General features: G+C 45.7%; 1 protein-coding gene across 2 annotated transcripts in view; it reads left to right on the forward strand.

Annotated features, from left to right (window-relative positions):
• Window positions 1-1,134: 1,134 nt before the first annotated feature.
• The window catches only part of PFKFB3 (6-phosphofructo-2-kinase/fructose-2,6-biphosphatase 3), a 72,862-nt gene continuing 57,007 nt past the window's right edge, over window positions 1,135-16,989 (forward strand). The window contains exon 1 of one of the 2 annotated variants that reach the window (XM_028506418.2): window positions 1,135-1,298. In XM_028506418.2, the coding sequence (XP_028362219.1) occupies window positions 1,283-1,298 (16 nt within the window). In that variant the 5' untranslated portion in view covers window positions 1,135-1,282. The remainder of the gene's footprint in view (window positions 1,299-16,989) is intronic. The other variant, XM_028506417.2, reaches the window with a different exon arrangement.

Below are 16,989 nucleotides of genomic sequence, written 5' to 3' on the forward strand. Positions count from 1 at the left end.
CGAAGACTGACACCCACACTCACCAGGGCCCTGGCAGAGGAGCTGAAGCCTGATGGCTCACCATTTTGATCTCCAGCCAGGCCCAGGCAACAGCATCTTTCCAGAAGGCTCTGCTAGGGCTGATTCCCCAAGCCAAGGACAATATACTGTCCAACAAGAAGTAGTAACAATTACTTCCTTCTCCCCAGGCATCTTTTCCCTTCAAAAGTGAGGAAGGAGTTTGAACTATTACCCATAAAAGTTAGCAGGCTAAGAAACTGATTCTGATTAAAAAATGATTTTTTTAAAGCCCACTAGCTCTGACTTTTCAACTCACTTGGACGGTTTTTTCACTACACTGAGAGAAAGCCATGGGTGCCTTAAATATAGAGCAGAAAACTGCTTCTTCTTTAAATTGCAATATAAAGCAGCACTTTTCATAGGGATTAATTAACACTTACCTGACTGGAAAGGTGACCTGAATTTGAGACATTTGAGCCCACCAAATAATAAAGTATATTCTCAGGTACTAGCCTTTACAGAGGCAAAATAAGTAGAAATATGAAGGATGATCTCCATCCCTTATTTTTCTAGGTTAAAGTTCCTTAAGTCCTATTATTATTATTAATATATCTGTTGACCTGTGTGTGAGGTAATGCTCAAAGTTCTTGAGAAACAGCAGTGAACAAAAGAGAAAAATAAAAATTTTGTCAGAGGCGATGAGTGCTGGGGAGAGAAAGAAAGCCGGGCAGGAGAAGAGGGAGTAGGAAGGATTTTGAATACTTTCGGGGGTGACTCCCTTCAGCCCTGATGTAATTTCAGTTTAAGCCATCCACCATTTGGGCAGTCCCCTGTGCCTGTCCCATGCTCCTGAGGACCTAAAGATAAAAATGGAATAAAGTTCCCCAAATCTTTCCAGGGGTGATGTCCCTGAAAAGCCCGAAGGAGTTGACCAGTGCGTTGATTTTCCCCCTGAACAGGGTGAGCTTGCTTTCCGTTCAGTGGCATCAGGAGAAGCAGCTCGCAGCTCCGGGGTGCTGGGGCGGGTTGCTGCGGGCGGGGCCTGGTGGGGAGCGCAGGGGTTAAGCTGCTTCGGCGAGGGCCCGCCCCGCCGCCGTGCTTCCCGCCACGCCGGGTTCCTCCTCTGAGGGTGACGCGCTCGGGCTTTGCCCAAATATGTCCCTTTCCCCCTCCCTCGCCTTGCGCCTGGCGCCTAGCGGCACCCCTAAGTCCAGGGGCTCGCACTTGGACGTCACCTGGCTTTAGAGTCCTGATCCAGCCCTGCGGGGAGCACTCCTCCGAGATGCCCTTCAGCAAAGGTAGGCGGGGTGCCCACCGCGACGAGCTCCGTGTGGGGCCCCGAGACGTGCGCGGGCCAGGTGCGGAGCCCGTGCCCTGGGCTGCGGGCAGTGCCGAGACCCAGCGCCGCGTTGTCTTCTCCGGGCCACGCTGCCGCTCGGTGCCCCTGACTACCCTGTCCCGACCCCGCGTTCCAGGCTCCCGCACCGCATCGCCGCTCCGCGCCAGCGCGCCCCTCAGGCCACTCGCGGGCCGTGCGTGCGCCGCAGCCTGTGCGCAGAGCGCTGGGCGAGAGTGTGGGCACTCTGAGCGACCACCCCGCACCCCCCGCCCACCGTCCTCACGATCGCTCCCCGTTCAAGTTTTAAGATGCAGGTGGACTAGGGTTCTCGGGACGGACAATCAAGGAGTTTGACAGGGGCAGGATCTTTGCAGTGCCGGATCCCGGCTGCGCTCGCAGATTGCGGTCTGAATTGATGAGGGGGCCTGGGGGTCAGGGGTGGGCTGGGGACAAGGCTTGTGAAATGGCAGTTTAGAGTGTGAGTTCCGCCTCCTTCCTTTCCCGCCTTCTATTCGTGGGAAGTCATTTAATCACCCGGAGCCTCAGTTTCTTCACTGGCAAAATGGGCGCTTGAATAGAGACGGCTGTGTGGGGACTGGTGAGACGGTGCATGTAAAAGCCATCGCTTAGCGAGCTTAGATCGGCCTGGACTAGGAAGGTGCCCTCTGACAAGATCTTCCTCCGTGTGCTGGGCAACCCGCATGGAACCCCAAGCCGGCCCACCTGCATGCCCTCCCTAGGCGATGATGCCTCCTCGAATTTAGGCATCTCACTTTCTCTTCTGCATGGGGTGGTAAGTGAGTGTGTGCAAGGTCTGCCAGGAAGTCTCAGATGCTCTTGCGTTCCCTGCCTGAAGGGGGTCACCGATGTATTTGGCCTCATTTTATGGGCAGAGTGACGCAGTCCCTGCCGCCTCCAAGGCACTGTAGAGATGGCCTGAGACCCTAGGGCCCACTCAGGTGGGAGCCTAGGATAGGGAGGGAGACTCAAATTTACTTTCCAGTCAGAACTATCTGATTCCTCTGCCTTTTCTATTTGTGTTGAGAGAGGCTTTGGCTCTGGCGATGTATCCTCACTCAAGACCTAAGGCTTCCCCGCCCCCACCTGGGTACAACTGAGAGTGAGAACTGAGAGGAAGCGTTGACCCTGAGGTACCTGAGACCTGGTACCTGGGACCACGCTGTGAGCTTCCTCCCTGTCCCACTCCACCTTTCTTGACCTCTCTCGACCTCTCTCATAATTCAGATTGTTCGGTTAATGCTACAGTTGCTGTGACACCATATTGGCCTTTGTCCCTTAAACAGAGGTTGCTAAGGTGCCATTATGAGCTCCAGATTATGAAGGGGGATTGTTGGCACTCCCTGTCCTGTTGGGGGTGGTAAGAAGAAAGGAAACCGCTAAGCAAAGGAACGATGAGTTCTCTTAGGTCAGCTAATGACGTTTAGTCCCCTGGTTACTGTCCTCAATGCCTCCATTATTCCATGTATAACGTGGCCACCTTCTCTCAGAGGTTCTCTCTGAGTCCTCCCCTGACCTCATTTAATTGCAATATGGGTGGTCATTTCTCCACCAAGTCGGTCACTTCCCCTGACCACTGACTGTGTCCTTGCAGTCTTTGGTGGCAAACTCCTAAAAGGCAAAAATGTCTGCTTACTTGTCATAGCACTCTGGGAACCCTTATGCAGCAAGGATCAAACAACTGAGCAGCTGAATGATTTTTAAAAATATTTTATTCATTTTTAGAGGGGGGGCGAGGGAAAGAGAAAGAGAAATACCAGTGTGTGGTTGCTTCTCACGCGCCCCCTACTGGGGACCTGCCTGGCAACCCAGGCATGTGCCTTGACTGGGAATCGAACCAGTGACCCTTCAGTTCACAAGTCTGCACTCAGCCCGCTGAGCCACACCAGCCAGGGCCTTATTAATTTTTATATATGAAGATTTCACTTTATGACAGCATATTTTAGTGTATTATCACGTTGCTCAGGACAAAACATTTACACATTGGCAACCATGTTAAACTTTTTGGATTTTTTTTTAATCTGAAGAGAGAACTTTGCTTCATGAAGAAGAAAATACTGTCTCTTCATTCTGTGGATGTTGATCTGTGAACCTCCCAGGGTGTGAGAAACAGTGGTTGGGATTCCTGGAAGCTCTGGTGTACACTAGGGTGGGGACTCTGGAGGACTTCGAGTTTAAGACAGAACTTCCCACTTCACTGAGTTGTGATCTCCTATTTAGAAGCAAGCACAAGTGGAAATTACAGGGAAACAGGGTCTGTGCAATGTTGGGATGAGACACCACCTGGAGCTACCGGAAGGTGGAAGGTCTGCCTTCGAGGCTGCAGCCTCTGCTTTCCTGCAACCGTCATATGGTGGAGATTGCAGGCTCCACCCTCCGCCTCCAGGCAGATCTCACTTTGCTCACAGGCTCGATTTTCTGTCCACTGTCTCACCCTTCCCCACAAAGGAGGCCCCATCCCAGTGCCTATTTTACCAATGAAGAAACTGAGCACCAGGTGGTTAAATGACTAACAAGGGTTGAAAATTATGGTTGTTTTTTTTTTTGAATTTTGAACTATATGAATGCATTAACTATTTTAAAAAGTAATTTAAAAAATAGGAAATGAGCCCTGGCTGGTGTGGCTCGGTGGATTGAGTGCCAGCCTGTGAACCAAAGGGTCACAGGTTCGATTCCCTAGTCAGGGCACATGCCTGGGTTGCAGGCCAGGTCCCAGGTAGGGGGCGTGTGAAAGGCAACCACACATTAATGTTTTTTCTCCCTCTCTTTCTCCCTCCCTTCCCCCCTCTCTAAAAAATACATAATAAAATGTTTAAAAAAATAGGAAATGAAAAGACTTTGCTGTTCCTCCCTAAGACAAAGAGAAGCCATATGAAGAACATTCTTCTAGCTAACCTGTAGAAGGTTAATTAACTGTCAATTCCCTTCTCATGCTGTGTTTCTGTGTCTTGACAAGTAAGACTTTGGGAGCAGTTCATTCCTTCATTCTTTTGTTCATTCTCTATATTGAGTGGCTTGCTATGCACCAGGCACGCATGAGGCTCTGGGTTAATAAGACAGACTTGGCAATTCCCTCCCCACAGTTAGACCTTCCTGCCTCTTCAGCGTGGTCCACAATGCTATGATAACGTCAGGAAGAAACTGTGTAGCGTGAATGGAATGGCTGAGATTGGCCAGGGCAGCAGCTGGCAGGTGGGAATGAAATGTAAGCACAGCATTCACTGTCATGTCTCTTCTTGGCCAGCTCCAGGGTGTGGGTGGCTATAGTTGAGGAACAGAGTTGGGTCCTCGGCCAAGGTTCTGGAAGAAGTAAGCTTTCAAATTGGTTTGAGTAAGGATAAGGAAACGTCCCTGCATGAAGCATGAAGGAAATTTGTGAGAACAGAAGGAGCAGGAAAAAATGAGACTCTGGGAGGGAGGTCGTGAACGGGGTGGTTAAAGCTAGAGCCTAGCTATGAAGGGAGGCTGATGCAGTTCTTTAAAAATAGGATAAACGGTGATTTTTTCAGGTGATTTAGGTGTGGCTCTGCTCAGACTGGGGTCTTGACTAAATTCCTAATGTTTCTTTCAGGTCGGGAAACCTATAAGCATGTCTTCAGACAGTTGTGCCCCAAGTAATCTTGCACATCCCCACCTTCAGTAGGGACGGGGACTAGCGGGTTGAGGTTCTAATAATAAATAACAATAGATACCAAACTAACACTGAGCACCTTCCAAGTCCTTGGTGCTGTGCTAAGTGCCACATATGTGTTCATTTATTCTCACAACTACCCTCTGGGGTGCCCGGTGTCATTGCTTCCATTGTAAAAGTAAACGGAGCAAGGTTTAGAAAAGTTGCATAAGTTGTCTAAGCTCCCTCATCAAACTCAGTGCTAAACGGAGCTGGGATTTTGATGTCTGTATTCTGCCGTTCCAGCACAGACCACATGCTAGGCTATGATGTATGGTATGATATGGTATGATATAATACGATATGATATGATATGCTGTATATTAGGCAGAAACCATATAATATGATGTCTCATTATGAACCAGCAACTTCTTTCACATTAAAATCAAGCAGAGAGACAGACTTAGATGCTGGACTCATCTGAACCTTTGAGAGATGTATGCAGACAGACTGAGATGGGCTTGCTCATGGCCTCTGCCTCTCTTGAGGTGATTCAGGACACTGCACTCACTGCTGAGTGCATAGCTTCTGCTGGGTGTTGTGGAGGTGATAGGACTGCCAGGTGTCAGACCACAGCTGAACCGTGAGCTGATAAGCCCCCTGCTGGTCACAAGGTTCCAGGGTTGCCCAGAGAACATAGGGAAAAACAAGTTGTGCCATCGCGGAGGAAGGGAAACCTTTGGAATTTCTGCAGATCAGCTTCTTGCAAGAGGAACTCAGTCACAGATGGATCAGCATTTTTGGCCCTAAAGCAGTGCCGGTCTTTTCTCTCTCCAGTGGGAGTGCAAAGACACTGTCCGGGAGAACCTGGACTGGTCCTCAGTTCTTTCCTTCCTTTCCTTAGTGCTTATGCTGTGCAGGGCACCACTCTCTGCTCTGGGCAGGCTATGTCCTGGGGTGCTCTCTCCTCCCCTGGGGCCCACCAGCTTTCTGGGTGAGAACAGGTCTCCCAGGCCTTTTCAGAGCTCTGCCCCTGACACAACTGCAGCATGCTCCCCAAGGATGTCTCCCCAAGGGACATCAGCTTGGGCTCGGTGTCTGATCAGGGCCTTCCATCTCCAGGTTTCTCCTCTGCGGTTTATCTTGTGAACTGTCAGCTGACAGTGTCTTCGCAGGCCTTTTATCATTGAGCTGCACCCTTCTAACTTTTCCTATTGCTCCTTAAAGTACATTCTCTGCTGTGGTGATGTGTATTCCTTAGCATCCAATGGTGGCCAGCCTCCGGCCACCCTGTGCTTTTGTAACCTGTTGCTCCCCTCTAACATCCTCTCCTTTTCTCGGACCCAGCTGCATCCTCCCAAACGCCAATCATCCTTTGTGCTGCATTTACACGTGCGTGTGCATGTGCCCATGCACATATACACGTGCCTGTGTCTCTCGTTCCTCATGGCCCTCTCTGCTCGAGTTCAAGTCTCCTCTGCCCCCTTTTCCATGTACTCTGTGCAGATGGGACTTCTGCAGGTGTGTCCTGTCCCATAACCAGAGATTTAAACCTGTCCTCAAAAATGCTGCCTGGATGTTCATGTGTCAGATATTTGGGGGAGGGTCTGTATATCATACTTCTCTAGGGCCAGGTGGTTGCAAGTGCTTCATAAATACTTGTGCTTGGTTGATTTCTCAAAAACTCCAGTTTCCTCTGGAATGGGTAGTTGCAGAGCCAAATTAAGATAATCAGAAATCATAATCATGGAAAGATTATGGTCCTCTCTCCACATGTGAATTTAAAATACAGTAGCAAGCCTTAAATGAAAGCAAGGTGGACACATTTCTGATTTTACTTTGGTCACCATTTTGCTACTTTTGGGGGAACTATCAAGTTCTGAACAACATTAACAATATCAACAGGTGCTGTGAGCATAAGGTATAGTCTGCCTATTGGTTAGTGCAGATATGGGGGGATCTCACGCAGGCAAGAGCTAAAAGTACCAGTAGATCTTTGAAGTGTTCAAGCATCCATCACATTCTTATTGCCTCTGCAGTGAATTGTGAGTCTCTCCTCTAACTTCACAGGCCACTGGGACCTTCCTGAGGGTGGGGTCTGGGCCTTCACCTCGGTCCCAGCACCTGGTCTGATCCCCAGGAGGTATGGGAAATAGCACCTTGGGGTATAAGGATGGCCACTTTTTCTGTCCTTCCCAATTGTTGTATTTTTGGTGAAAGCTGGGTAAAATGAACAAGGGACAAAGAGGGTCACAAAAGGGCCGTTGGAGGGTGCAGAGGCAATGGGGCGGAGGAGGGCAGAGAGGAGAGGGGAAGGGAGAACTGCCCCCAGCCCTCACCCTACCTATTGTTCTGTAGGAGTTGTGGTTTGATGTAATGGAAGAGTCCAGGTCTTCTATAACTTCAGCCAGTCCCCCAATGTGGTGGCTCCCAGATGACTACATGTGACACCACTCACTCATTCTGTAGGAATGTGGCCATGTTTACAGGTCGGTTGGTCTCTAAGTATTATTATTCCTTTGCCAGGACAGTTCTGAGAGCGGCCCTGGCAGATACCCACAGGCAGTAAGAGTGGTGACGCAGGACGCTGGGTGAAGCCTGTGAGGTGTGGCAGCACACGCCTCTCATTAGGAATGAAATGTGTAGAAGACACTAGCCTGGGGGCGCAGAGTCTAGGTAGTGACAGGTCCACCCATGTCAACAATTAGCAGGGTGATCTCAAATAAGCCATCTCAGGACACTTGGCCTTAGCTGTCTGTAAAAGAAGGGGGTGAAGTGAGATTCCATCCAGCTGTGACTCAGAGATCTATGCTTCCCAAATGCTTGTTGCAACACAGAGTGCCCCAAGCTTCTGGGCTAAGTTGGCTGTAGGAGGAAGAAAGAATTCCCTCTGTGCCTTGTCCTGGGATGCTGGCCTGCTCTCTCCCAGTATCTCCAGGTGAGAGGCTAAGTTTCAGGCAAGTAGCAAATGAAGAAGTCGTGATCCTACCTTCTCTGGTCTCTGCTCCTGAAGCTCTGATTTCAGGACTGAAATCTGTGCCAAAAGGAAGTTGGCATCGGGGTCTACTTTCTGTGGATGCACATGATACCTTCCTGTCCTATTTAAGCCAGCCTGGAAGTCTCTGTCTCTGATGTTAGGCTGCCATAATCAGGTCTGCATTTCCTTCAGGTAGCTCCAGGGCTAAGAATTCTGCTACTTTTCCCAGGGTCTAAAGTAGTCATTAGTAGCAGGTCCTCCCATGCAAAACCTCAAGAAAGAGTGACTGTCATACATGTTTGCAGAGGGTCAGGGGCAGAGATCTAATTCATTTTCACAAATCAGAAGCCCTAATGTTTTCCATATATGTTCAATTGTAAGCAACTTAGAAAATGCAGAAAACTATAAAAAAAACACACACAAACATTGCTCATCATTTCATGACCTGCAGAGGGATAGTTTTACTGTTTGCTCATGGAGATTAGACCAGTGGAGGGGACAACAGTAAGAGGGAAGAGTGGCCCCCTTCTTATTGGCTCCAAACAGCACCTATGGCTCCTGGCTGCTTCTCATGTGTCCAAGGACTTGAGCAAGGGGCACCTGGCCTTGGGGATGTCTGGTGTTCCAGTTGGAAGCCCGGGTGGGGAAGTCTGAGGAACAAACGGTTTTGTTGCTGTTCTGCCTCATTCACAAGCAGCACCTTCAGATGTGGCTCTGGGAGGCATCCGATAGAACAGTTCGGCAAGCACACTTCCCCTGCCTGGTGTCAACCATCAGTTTGTCAGAAGGAGAGACTTCCTCCTCCCTGTGTCACCGGCCAGACGGAAAACAAGCAGGTTTTATAGAGGTATGGACCTGTCCCTTGCTTTCCTCCCCTGATGTGCAGGGTGCAGAGGTGCTGGCTCTTTGAGGAAACAACTATGTTCTTTCTTAGGCCTGAATTGCTTTGGTACTTTGCCTATATGCTTGATGTAGTGAACCCCAGCGATCAGATTGAGGAAGCCCTTCCCACAGTGGCTGAAGTCAGGACGCTGGGGACGTAGGCCAGTCCAGGCACAGGCAGAGCAAGGTTTCATGAGTCAGTGGGTGGTGAGCAGGGGTTTTGAGAGGTGCCCCCAAGGAAGTGTGGGCTTTGGAGCAGGAAGAGAGAAGGAAGATCCTGGCCATGAGAAAGATGCATTTTGATGCAAATGGACTCCAGTGAAAGCTTGGCCGTCAGCACCACAGCCACTTGATTCTTAGGATGGCCAGATGCTGGCCTGGAACAAAGGGTATAGAACCACCCATTCTCCAAGAACAGAAGAACAAAACCATACACCTGTGGCTTTTATTCCTGACCACACTTTCTAGTTAACTGGGGAGATTTTTAAAAAGTCTGATGTGCCAGAAAGTCTGACTTAATAGTTCTGGGTTGAGTACTGGACAGAAATATTCAAGAAACAGTACTTATCCTTAGAATAGAAGGTACACTCTGCATTTCATTAGAAAAATTTCTGAGCTGCTCTGTCTGGAGTAGACCACTTTGTGTCTCACTGCTTCACTAATAAACTCACTTTCACTTAAAAAATTCTGGTCTGGTTCCAATAAACTGACTTCTAGGCCACTAATGGGGACTAAGCAACAATCTTGAAAATGCTATTCTAGGGCAACAGCTTGTACTGCAGCTGCTGGGAAGCTGTCAGCTGCATTTCCCAGACTTCCTTGCAGTTAGGGTTTCAGGTATGAGTTAGATCTCCCAAAAGATGTGGGTAGTCCTGCTTCAGGCTTCTGCGGTCAGGCCACTGGAGGTGGATGACCTCTCTGTGGGGGCTTCCTGAGCCAGGCAACTGTGGGAGGAAGCAGTGAATCAGGACAAAAGATGGAGGCCCCACAACAACCGGCCATCTGCAAGTGCCACATTTTTCTGGGGGCATTTACAAAATAACTATTTTGGGAACACTAAGAAAAGGAGGGGTAGAGACTTGATAGCTGAGGAAATTTGGTAGAAAAGGCAAGAAACACAATTAATTGGAAGCCAGCCGGCTGCATCTGCCTGCTGGTACCTGCCCTGGCCTGTGATGTTATGTTAGTCACTTCCATAAGCCCTTGAGTCAGTGGCAAACAGCTGTTCAGTGCCTAGTAGACCAGGTGTGGGTGAAGTGCTGAGGGCCCAAGCTCAAGCAAAACAGACAGAAATGCCTGCCTTCAAGGAGCTTACATGGGTGCAGACCTGCAATAAACAGATAATGAGGAAACAGATGTGCCTGATGGGTATGAGTGCTATGAAGAAAAGTAAGGAAGAGGAGACGGAGTGGGAGTGAAGGCAGGGGCACTTTAAAAATTGATTTGTAGAGAGAGAAGGGAAAGTAAGAGAGAAATATCGATTTGGTGTTCACTCATTTATGCATTCATTGGTTGGTTCTTGTATGTGCCCACAACCTTGGTGTATCAGCACAATGTTCTAACAAACTGAGCTACCTGACCAGGGCCAAGGCAGGGGCCTTTGAAATAGGGTGGTCACTGAGAGGTGACTCACAGAAGGGAGCGAGGAGTGAGTGGGCTCTGTGACATCTTTGTTATTTGTTTTTTCTCCATGTGTTAGGCAAGCTCTCCAGCAGAGAGCAGTGCAGGTGCAGAGACTGGGCTTCCTTGTGTTGAATGCTGGAAGCCAGTGAGGCTGGAGAGGCACGAGTGTGGGGCGAGGTTCAGAAAGGCAGGGACAGGTCCTGGAGATCAAGGCCACTATAAGGCCTTGGCTGCTTACTCAGAGTGGGAAGGGAAGCCCTCAGCAGGTTTTAGTGGAGGCGTGGAATTAATTTTATATATATATATATATATATATATATATATATATATATATATAAAATTACACACACACACACACACACACACACACACAGTATGTGGCTGCCTCCTGAGAGTAGCTTGCAGGGTGACGAGGGCAAAGCGGGGAGACCAGGTCTGTTGAGGAGCAGTGATTGTGGCTTAGGTCAGGGTGGTGGAGGGCAGGTGGCTGTAAGTGATTGGATTCTGAATGTTTTTAGGGGATAGAGAAAGCATGATTTGTCAATGGATTGGATGTGGGGTGAGGGAAAGAGTGAGGAACTGCATTCTGGGTGATGTGTAGAGATGCTACTGAGAGCACTGACTGTTTTTCCCAGCTACGCCACCAGCAGAGGGGAGGTTACTGTGAGTTCAGGGCAGCTCTGCAGCTGTGCTGAGTAGCTACAACAGTGGAAGCAAAGGACACTTTCCTGAGGTTCAGTTTCTGTCCATGGGCCAAAAGGATTGGGACTCAGCAAGCAGCCTTCTAGAAAGATCTATTATGCTTTGGGCCATTTGTCTGACAGACCCTTCTTTTAGCTAGAAACTGGCGTTCACAGTCAGGATCGACGGTTATTATTATCACCCCTAAGGGATTTGGAAAGTTTTAATGTGGTTTACATACAGGTACTGAGCACAGATATTTTTCAAGTTGGTAGGGAAGCATTTGGTAGATTTTCCAGGTTACCAATGTTTCCATGTTAGTACTGCCCAATTAGCAGTTAAATCTCTTTCTGTTCCTCAGTTTGCTAAAACTGTGAAAGGCTCATTTGTGGGGGAAGGGAAAAAACCTGCTCCAGGAAGCCTTCCTGAACAACCTCCTCAGCCCAGCCGCCAGCAGACCAAGGTAACCTCCAAACAGGGCAAGCAGCTCAACCTGATTTGCCTGGAGTTCCCACGTTTTCATTTGGCACCTCCTCCGACCCAGGTAACCAGGACGGTCTGTCACCCTGTTTACCTCCAGCCAAGACCCGAGCCATAGGCTACATGACCTCATTTTAGAGCAGTGGATTTTAAAACCTCATTAATGTTTGAATAACAGAAAGAATCCAATTTAACTTTATGGTCCTGGGCTACAGACTTGAAACTATGATGATATGTTCCAAAGCAATTCTGTCGAGAGATGTATTAGAAAATCAAAACAAGAATTATTTTACCATCAATGTGCTGCCTCATAACAACAAAGGAATCTGAATTTGCAAATTGCCTGATTTCTGTGTGAAAAATCTAAAACTTGAATGTCATTCCTTTATAATAAAAATGAGTCAGTTAGCATCCATGTGACCATGAATCATGTTTGCAGTTGTTACATCATTTCCCAGATAAGAATAGAGAACAAAAGATGAAATCTACTTAAAGCTGAAATCATGTTTTGTGCAAATCCTGGATTGTATAAAAGCTTTTGCTTCATTCAAAAGCTATTTGAATGAAGCGAAAGGTTATATTGTCACTACTGCTTTATAGGAAATTGATTTCTTAACCTTCCAGAACTTTAAAAATTCATTTTGAAATGCATACCAATAAGTAATATATAGCATGACAGTAAAACCATAATCCATTCTACAGAAGGACCAACTGCACTGAGACAGTCCTTTCTTTTTTCTAAAATATTTTTTAAATTTTTATTTATTTATTTTCAGAGCAAGGGGAAGGGAGAAAGAAAGAGAGGGAGAGAAACATCGATTGGTTGTGTCTTATATGCCCCTGGGACCCAGCCCACGACCTAGGCATGTGCCTTGACAGGGAATGAAACCAGTGACCTTTTGGCTCCCAGGCTGGTGCTGAGATCCACTGAGCCACACCAGCCAGGGCCTCTTTGGCTATGTTCCTTTCGCTGGCTTCTGTTAGAAATAACTGAATGAATGGTAAAGTCTTTTAAAAAGCAGACGGTGTGTAACATAAGGAAATAGAGAAATTTAACCCGTTCAGTGTGTGACCAGGAACATGCAGATGGTGACTACAATGGAAAACACAATTTTACCCTTATTTTTTGGGCAGAAGTGAAGAAGTTTGGCAGCTTTAAGTGTTGGAGAGAATATGGATCAGAAGGGTCTCTGGTACATGGTGATGGGTGTGTAAATTGGTATAAGTGCCTTGGAAACAGTTTGGAATTATCTGGTAAGGTTGAAATTCACATACCCTATGTGATTCCGAGGTTTGTCACTGAGAGAAGCTCACGCTCAGGTGATGTTCACAGCAGCACACTAATAGGAACACTTTCAAGCAACCAAATGCACACAGAGAGAAGAACGAATAAATTCTTGCTGTAGTCAATAATGGAACGTTATATGGCAGTCTAAACGAGTTATGCTCTGATAGACAGTGACATTTGATTTTGCTAATGACTATTTTAAAACATCAGATATGGTAAAATACTTTTTATAAAATTAATACAGCTAAAATTAAACAATATGCTTTTAAGGAATATATAGATAGTGAAATGGCATTTCTTTTATAAATATTCTGACTTGTCCCTTTAATTTCATATGTATATTATTTGTGTATCTACACAAACATACTGCCTTTGACTTAGGTATGTTTGATGACTCGGAATTACAGTGTTTTTGCGGTGGTGAACACACAATGCAATATACAGATGATATATTCTAGAATTGTACACTTGAAACCCATATAATTTTATTAACCAATGTTATCACAATAAATTCAACGAAAATTTTTTAAAAATTATAGTCTTTTGATCTACTGGGCATTAATTGTATGTTAGGAAAGTCATTTTATGTGCAAGGGCAATGAGGGACTATTGCTTGAGGGTTTTCCATTTCTGTTTCTCTCTCTCTCTTAAAAATTTTTCGGACACTTTCTTTTCTTTTTATTGTATTTTTTCCATTACCATTTAGTCTCTTTATACCCGGCTCCAACCCCCTCAATCACCAATGTCAAGCCTTCAGAAAAGTTGCAAGAATGATACAAGGGACAGTCTGTTAGCCTCTATTCACCAGTTGTTGCATTTATCTGTTTGTTTGTTTACTGATGCATTTTACCAGGTTATTTTTCAACTGGTTTGTTGATATTGAATTAGTTGCAGACATCATGAACACTTAATCCCTAAATATTTCAGCATGTTTCTCCCAAGAACCAAACATTCTCTTACATGATCACCATACAGTTCTCACCCTAGTTGGAATTTAATATGGATATAAGACTGTTATCTAGATATCGGTCCATAATTGAATTTCTTCTCTTGTATTATCACAACAACGTCTTTTGAAAGATTGTTTTTTCTTTGTGTGTCTAGGATCCAATCAAAAAGTCAAGTGTCACTCCCAGCCTTATTTAGTCTTGTCTTTTTTGTTTTTTGAAGATATTTAGTCTCTTTAAATTTTTTTGTGTATTGATTTGAGAGAGAAGAAAACATTGATCTGTTGTTCCACTCATTCATGCATTCATTGGTTGCTCCTTGTATGTGCCTTGACTGGGGATGGAACCTGCAACCTTGGTGTAGCAGGAGGCTACTCTAACCAACTGAGCTACCTGGTCAGGGCTTTTTAAAAAATTGATGTTAGAGAGAGAGGGGAAGGGAGGGAGGGTGGGAAAAGGGGGTTGTGTGTGGGGAAGAGTTAGTTGTTATTTTACTTATGCATTTATTGATTCTTGTATGTGGCCTGACCAGGGATCAAACCTGCAACCTTGGCTGATCAGGAGGACACGCTAACAAACTGAGCTACTTGGCCAGGGCTAGGCTTAGTCTTATTCTAATATGTTGATATTTTTACAGAGCCAGGCCACTACTCCCCTCCCCCCAAGAAAGCCCATCAATTTTGAATTGCCTGATTATTACCCTATTAGATTCAGGTCAAACATTTTTGGCAGGAAAAATTTGCATAGATGATGTGTCCCTCATATTGCCATTATGTCAACAGACTAGGGCAGTGATTTTCAACCTTTTTCATCTCATCGCACACATAAACTAATTACTAAACTTCTGTGCACACCAAAGAGTACATTTTTGCCAATCTGACAAAAAAATAGGTGTCATTTTGATTCATTCACACCAGAAGGCTATTTTTGTGTTGGCTGTTGTCATTTTAAGGGAAAAGAGGTCAATGCCCCTGACTAAACAGTCAGGTACTGCAGGTTTTAAAAATTCTTAGGGCACACCAGTGTGCCATGGCATACTGGTTGAAAATCGCTGGACTAGCATCACTTCATCCTTTTACTCGTGATGTAAATAACTGGTCATTTATATAATTTGTAAAGATAACTTTTCCCCTTTGTAATTAAAAACTTACCTGTAGTGGATCTTTTGCGACCACTCACAACATATGAATAAACTATTCTGTTCCCAGTAATGGTTTTAGCATGTAATTTTGATTTGTGACTGAAACATTGTTACAGTGGCTAAAAAAATGGTCATTTACTAATCCTGACATTCTTTTAACATTTATTTGTTGACATTCTTTTGTAAGGAAGAGAATTTCATACCTAACTTCCCCTTTTAAATAGTTTTATTTACGTACTTTTGAAATTTTATTATTATTAATGGTAGCAAGAGTATTAGTATGGATTCAGGGATTTAAAAAATTATTATTGCAACCCTGGCTGATGTAGCTGAATGGATTGTGCTCGGGCCTGAGAACCAAAGGGTTACCGGTTCGATTCCCAGTCAGGGCACAGGCCTGGGTTGTGGGCCAGTAACCCAGTTGGGGGCGCTCAGGAGGCAACTACACATTGATGTTTCTCTTCCTCTTTCTCCTTCCTTTCCTCTCTTTCTAAAAATAAATAAATAAAATCTTTAAAAAATTATTATTGCATGTGTTATAATCCATTGCTGACATTATTCATTTTGCTGCTCAAATTGTCCCAAATTTGGCTGAGAGCACTTTCCAGCTGGCTGCCATCCTTTTGACACATCATCATCTGTTTTTGAACTCTTCCTTATATTCTGCCACAACCAGACGACCAAGGTACATTCAGCCTTGGGATCAGCCACTTCCCCCAGGAGCCCTAGTTACCTTTAGTGAAGAATGACAGAAACCAAGATTTGGGCTCCGGTGTGCTTCTTGCTATGGGGGTATCATTGTTTCTAGGGCCTTTTCAATGGAGAGAGCTATGAAACAGATTTTTTAAAAATCATAAATGCTTGCGGCTATCTCTTATTCTAGTCCAATACCAGAAAGTTCTTCCTCTCCCATTCCATAGTTGTATCTTCCATTTGCTTTTTATATTTTCTCCAGGAATTTTTTTAAATCTTGGATTTCCTTTATTCCTGGTATTATTAATTACAAAAGTAAGATCCTCAAGATTAATATCTAATTCCCCATAAGTGATGACATTGAGGAGACCCTAAATTCAGCACAGGGATGAGGGCTAGGATCAAACCTCCTGGGGCTTCAAAAAAAAATCTGCACAGACCAGACAGTCTGGAATATTGTGTTTTTTTCCATGTATTCCTATCATTTCACAATGAATGTATATTACTTTTAAAATAACACATTTAACATTTTAAGGCAAAAACACCGCATATAGATTGGATGTGAACATTTTGGTGTATGTTGTATAACACCATGTATATATCTTATATATTGTGAGACAGGAAAAATAATTGTTCCTCTATCCATCTAGGCTGTTGACTGAGACACCCCACCTCCAATAAAAAAGTTAACAGGAGGAAAACACCTCAATTTTAATTGTAGATGTACCTATATTCAGGAGTCCTGCAAAGATGAGACTCAAAAGACTGTCAGGTAATAATGCTATGGTTACCACCACCCTGAACTAAAGAAAGGGACAGGCGTCTGGGGCTTCAAAGGGGGAGAAAATGCACAGTAAGGTAAGAACAGGCAATGTACGGTAAACAAAGTTTGCCGTGCCATGCACACAAGTTTCTCAGGAACCGTGATCTCTGGTCATTGGTAATGGCTTTCTTCCTGGTACAGGCCCCCTTTCTAATGTCAATTTTCCTTGCAAAACAGTAACTTCTGTTTTCAGAGCTTCTACTGTGTCTACAATTTTCAAAAATAAGCCTAAAATAATCCTTAGGTCAACGTGGCGTATTTGGGGGTGGCATATTCTGGTACCCTTCCGTGGACTTCCTGGGAGCCAGGCATTGTGGGGACAGGATGTTCAAGGACCCCAGAGATGAGGGGGACAGGCAGAGGAAAGGGCTCTGCGGGTCTCGCTCTAGGTTGGGAGGGCAGGGAGGGGCCAGCCCTGCTATTCAAGCCCTACCTCAAGATGCCCTGCTTCCCCCCTGCCCGCGCTAATCTTCAGGCGGTCTCGGTA

Source organism: Phyllostomus discolor, chromosome 1 (genome assembly GCF_004126475.2).
Source record: "Phyllostomus discolor isolate MPI-MPIP mPhyDis1 chromosome 1, mPhyDis1.pri.v3, whole genome shotgun sequence".
NCBI classification, from domain to species: domain Eukaryota; kingdom Metazoa; phylum Chordata; class Mammalia; order Chiroptera; family Phyllostomidae; genus Phyllostomus; species Phyllostomus discolor.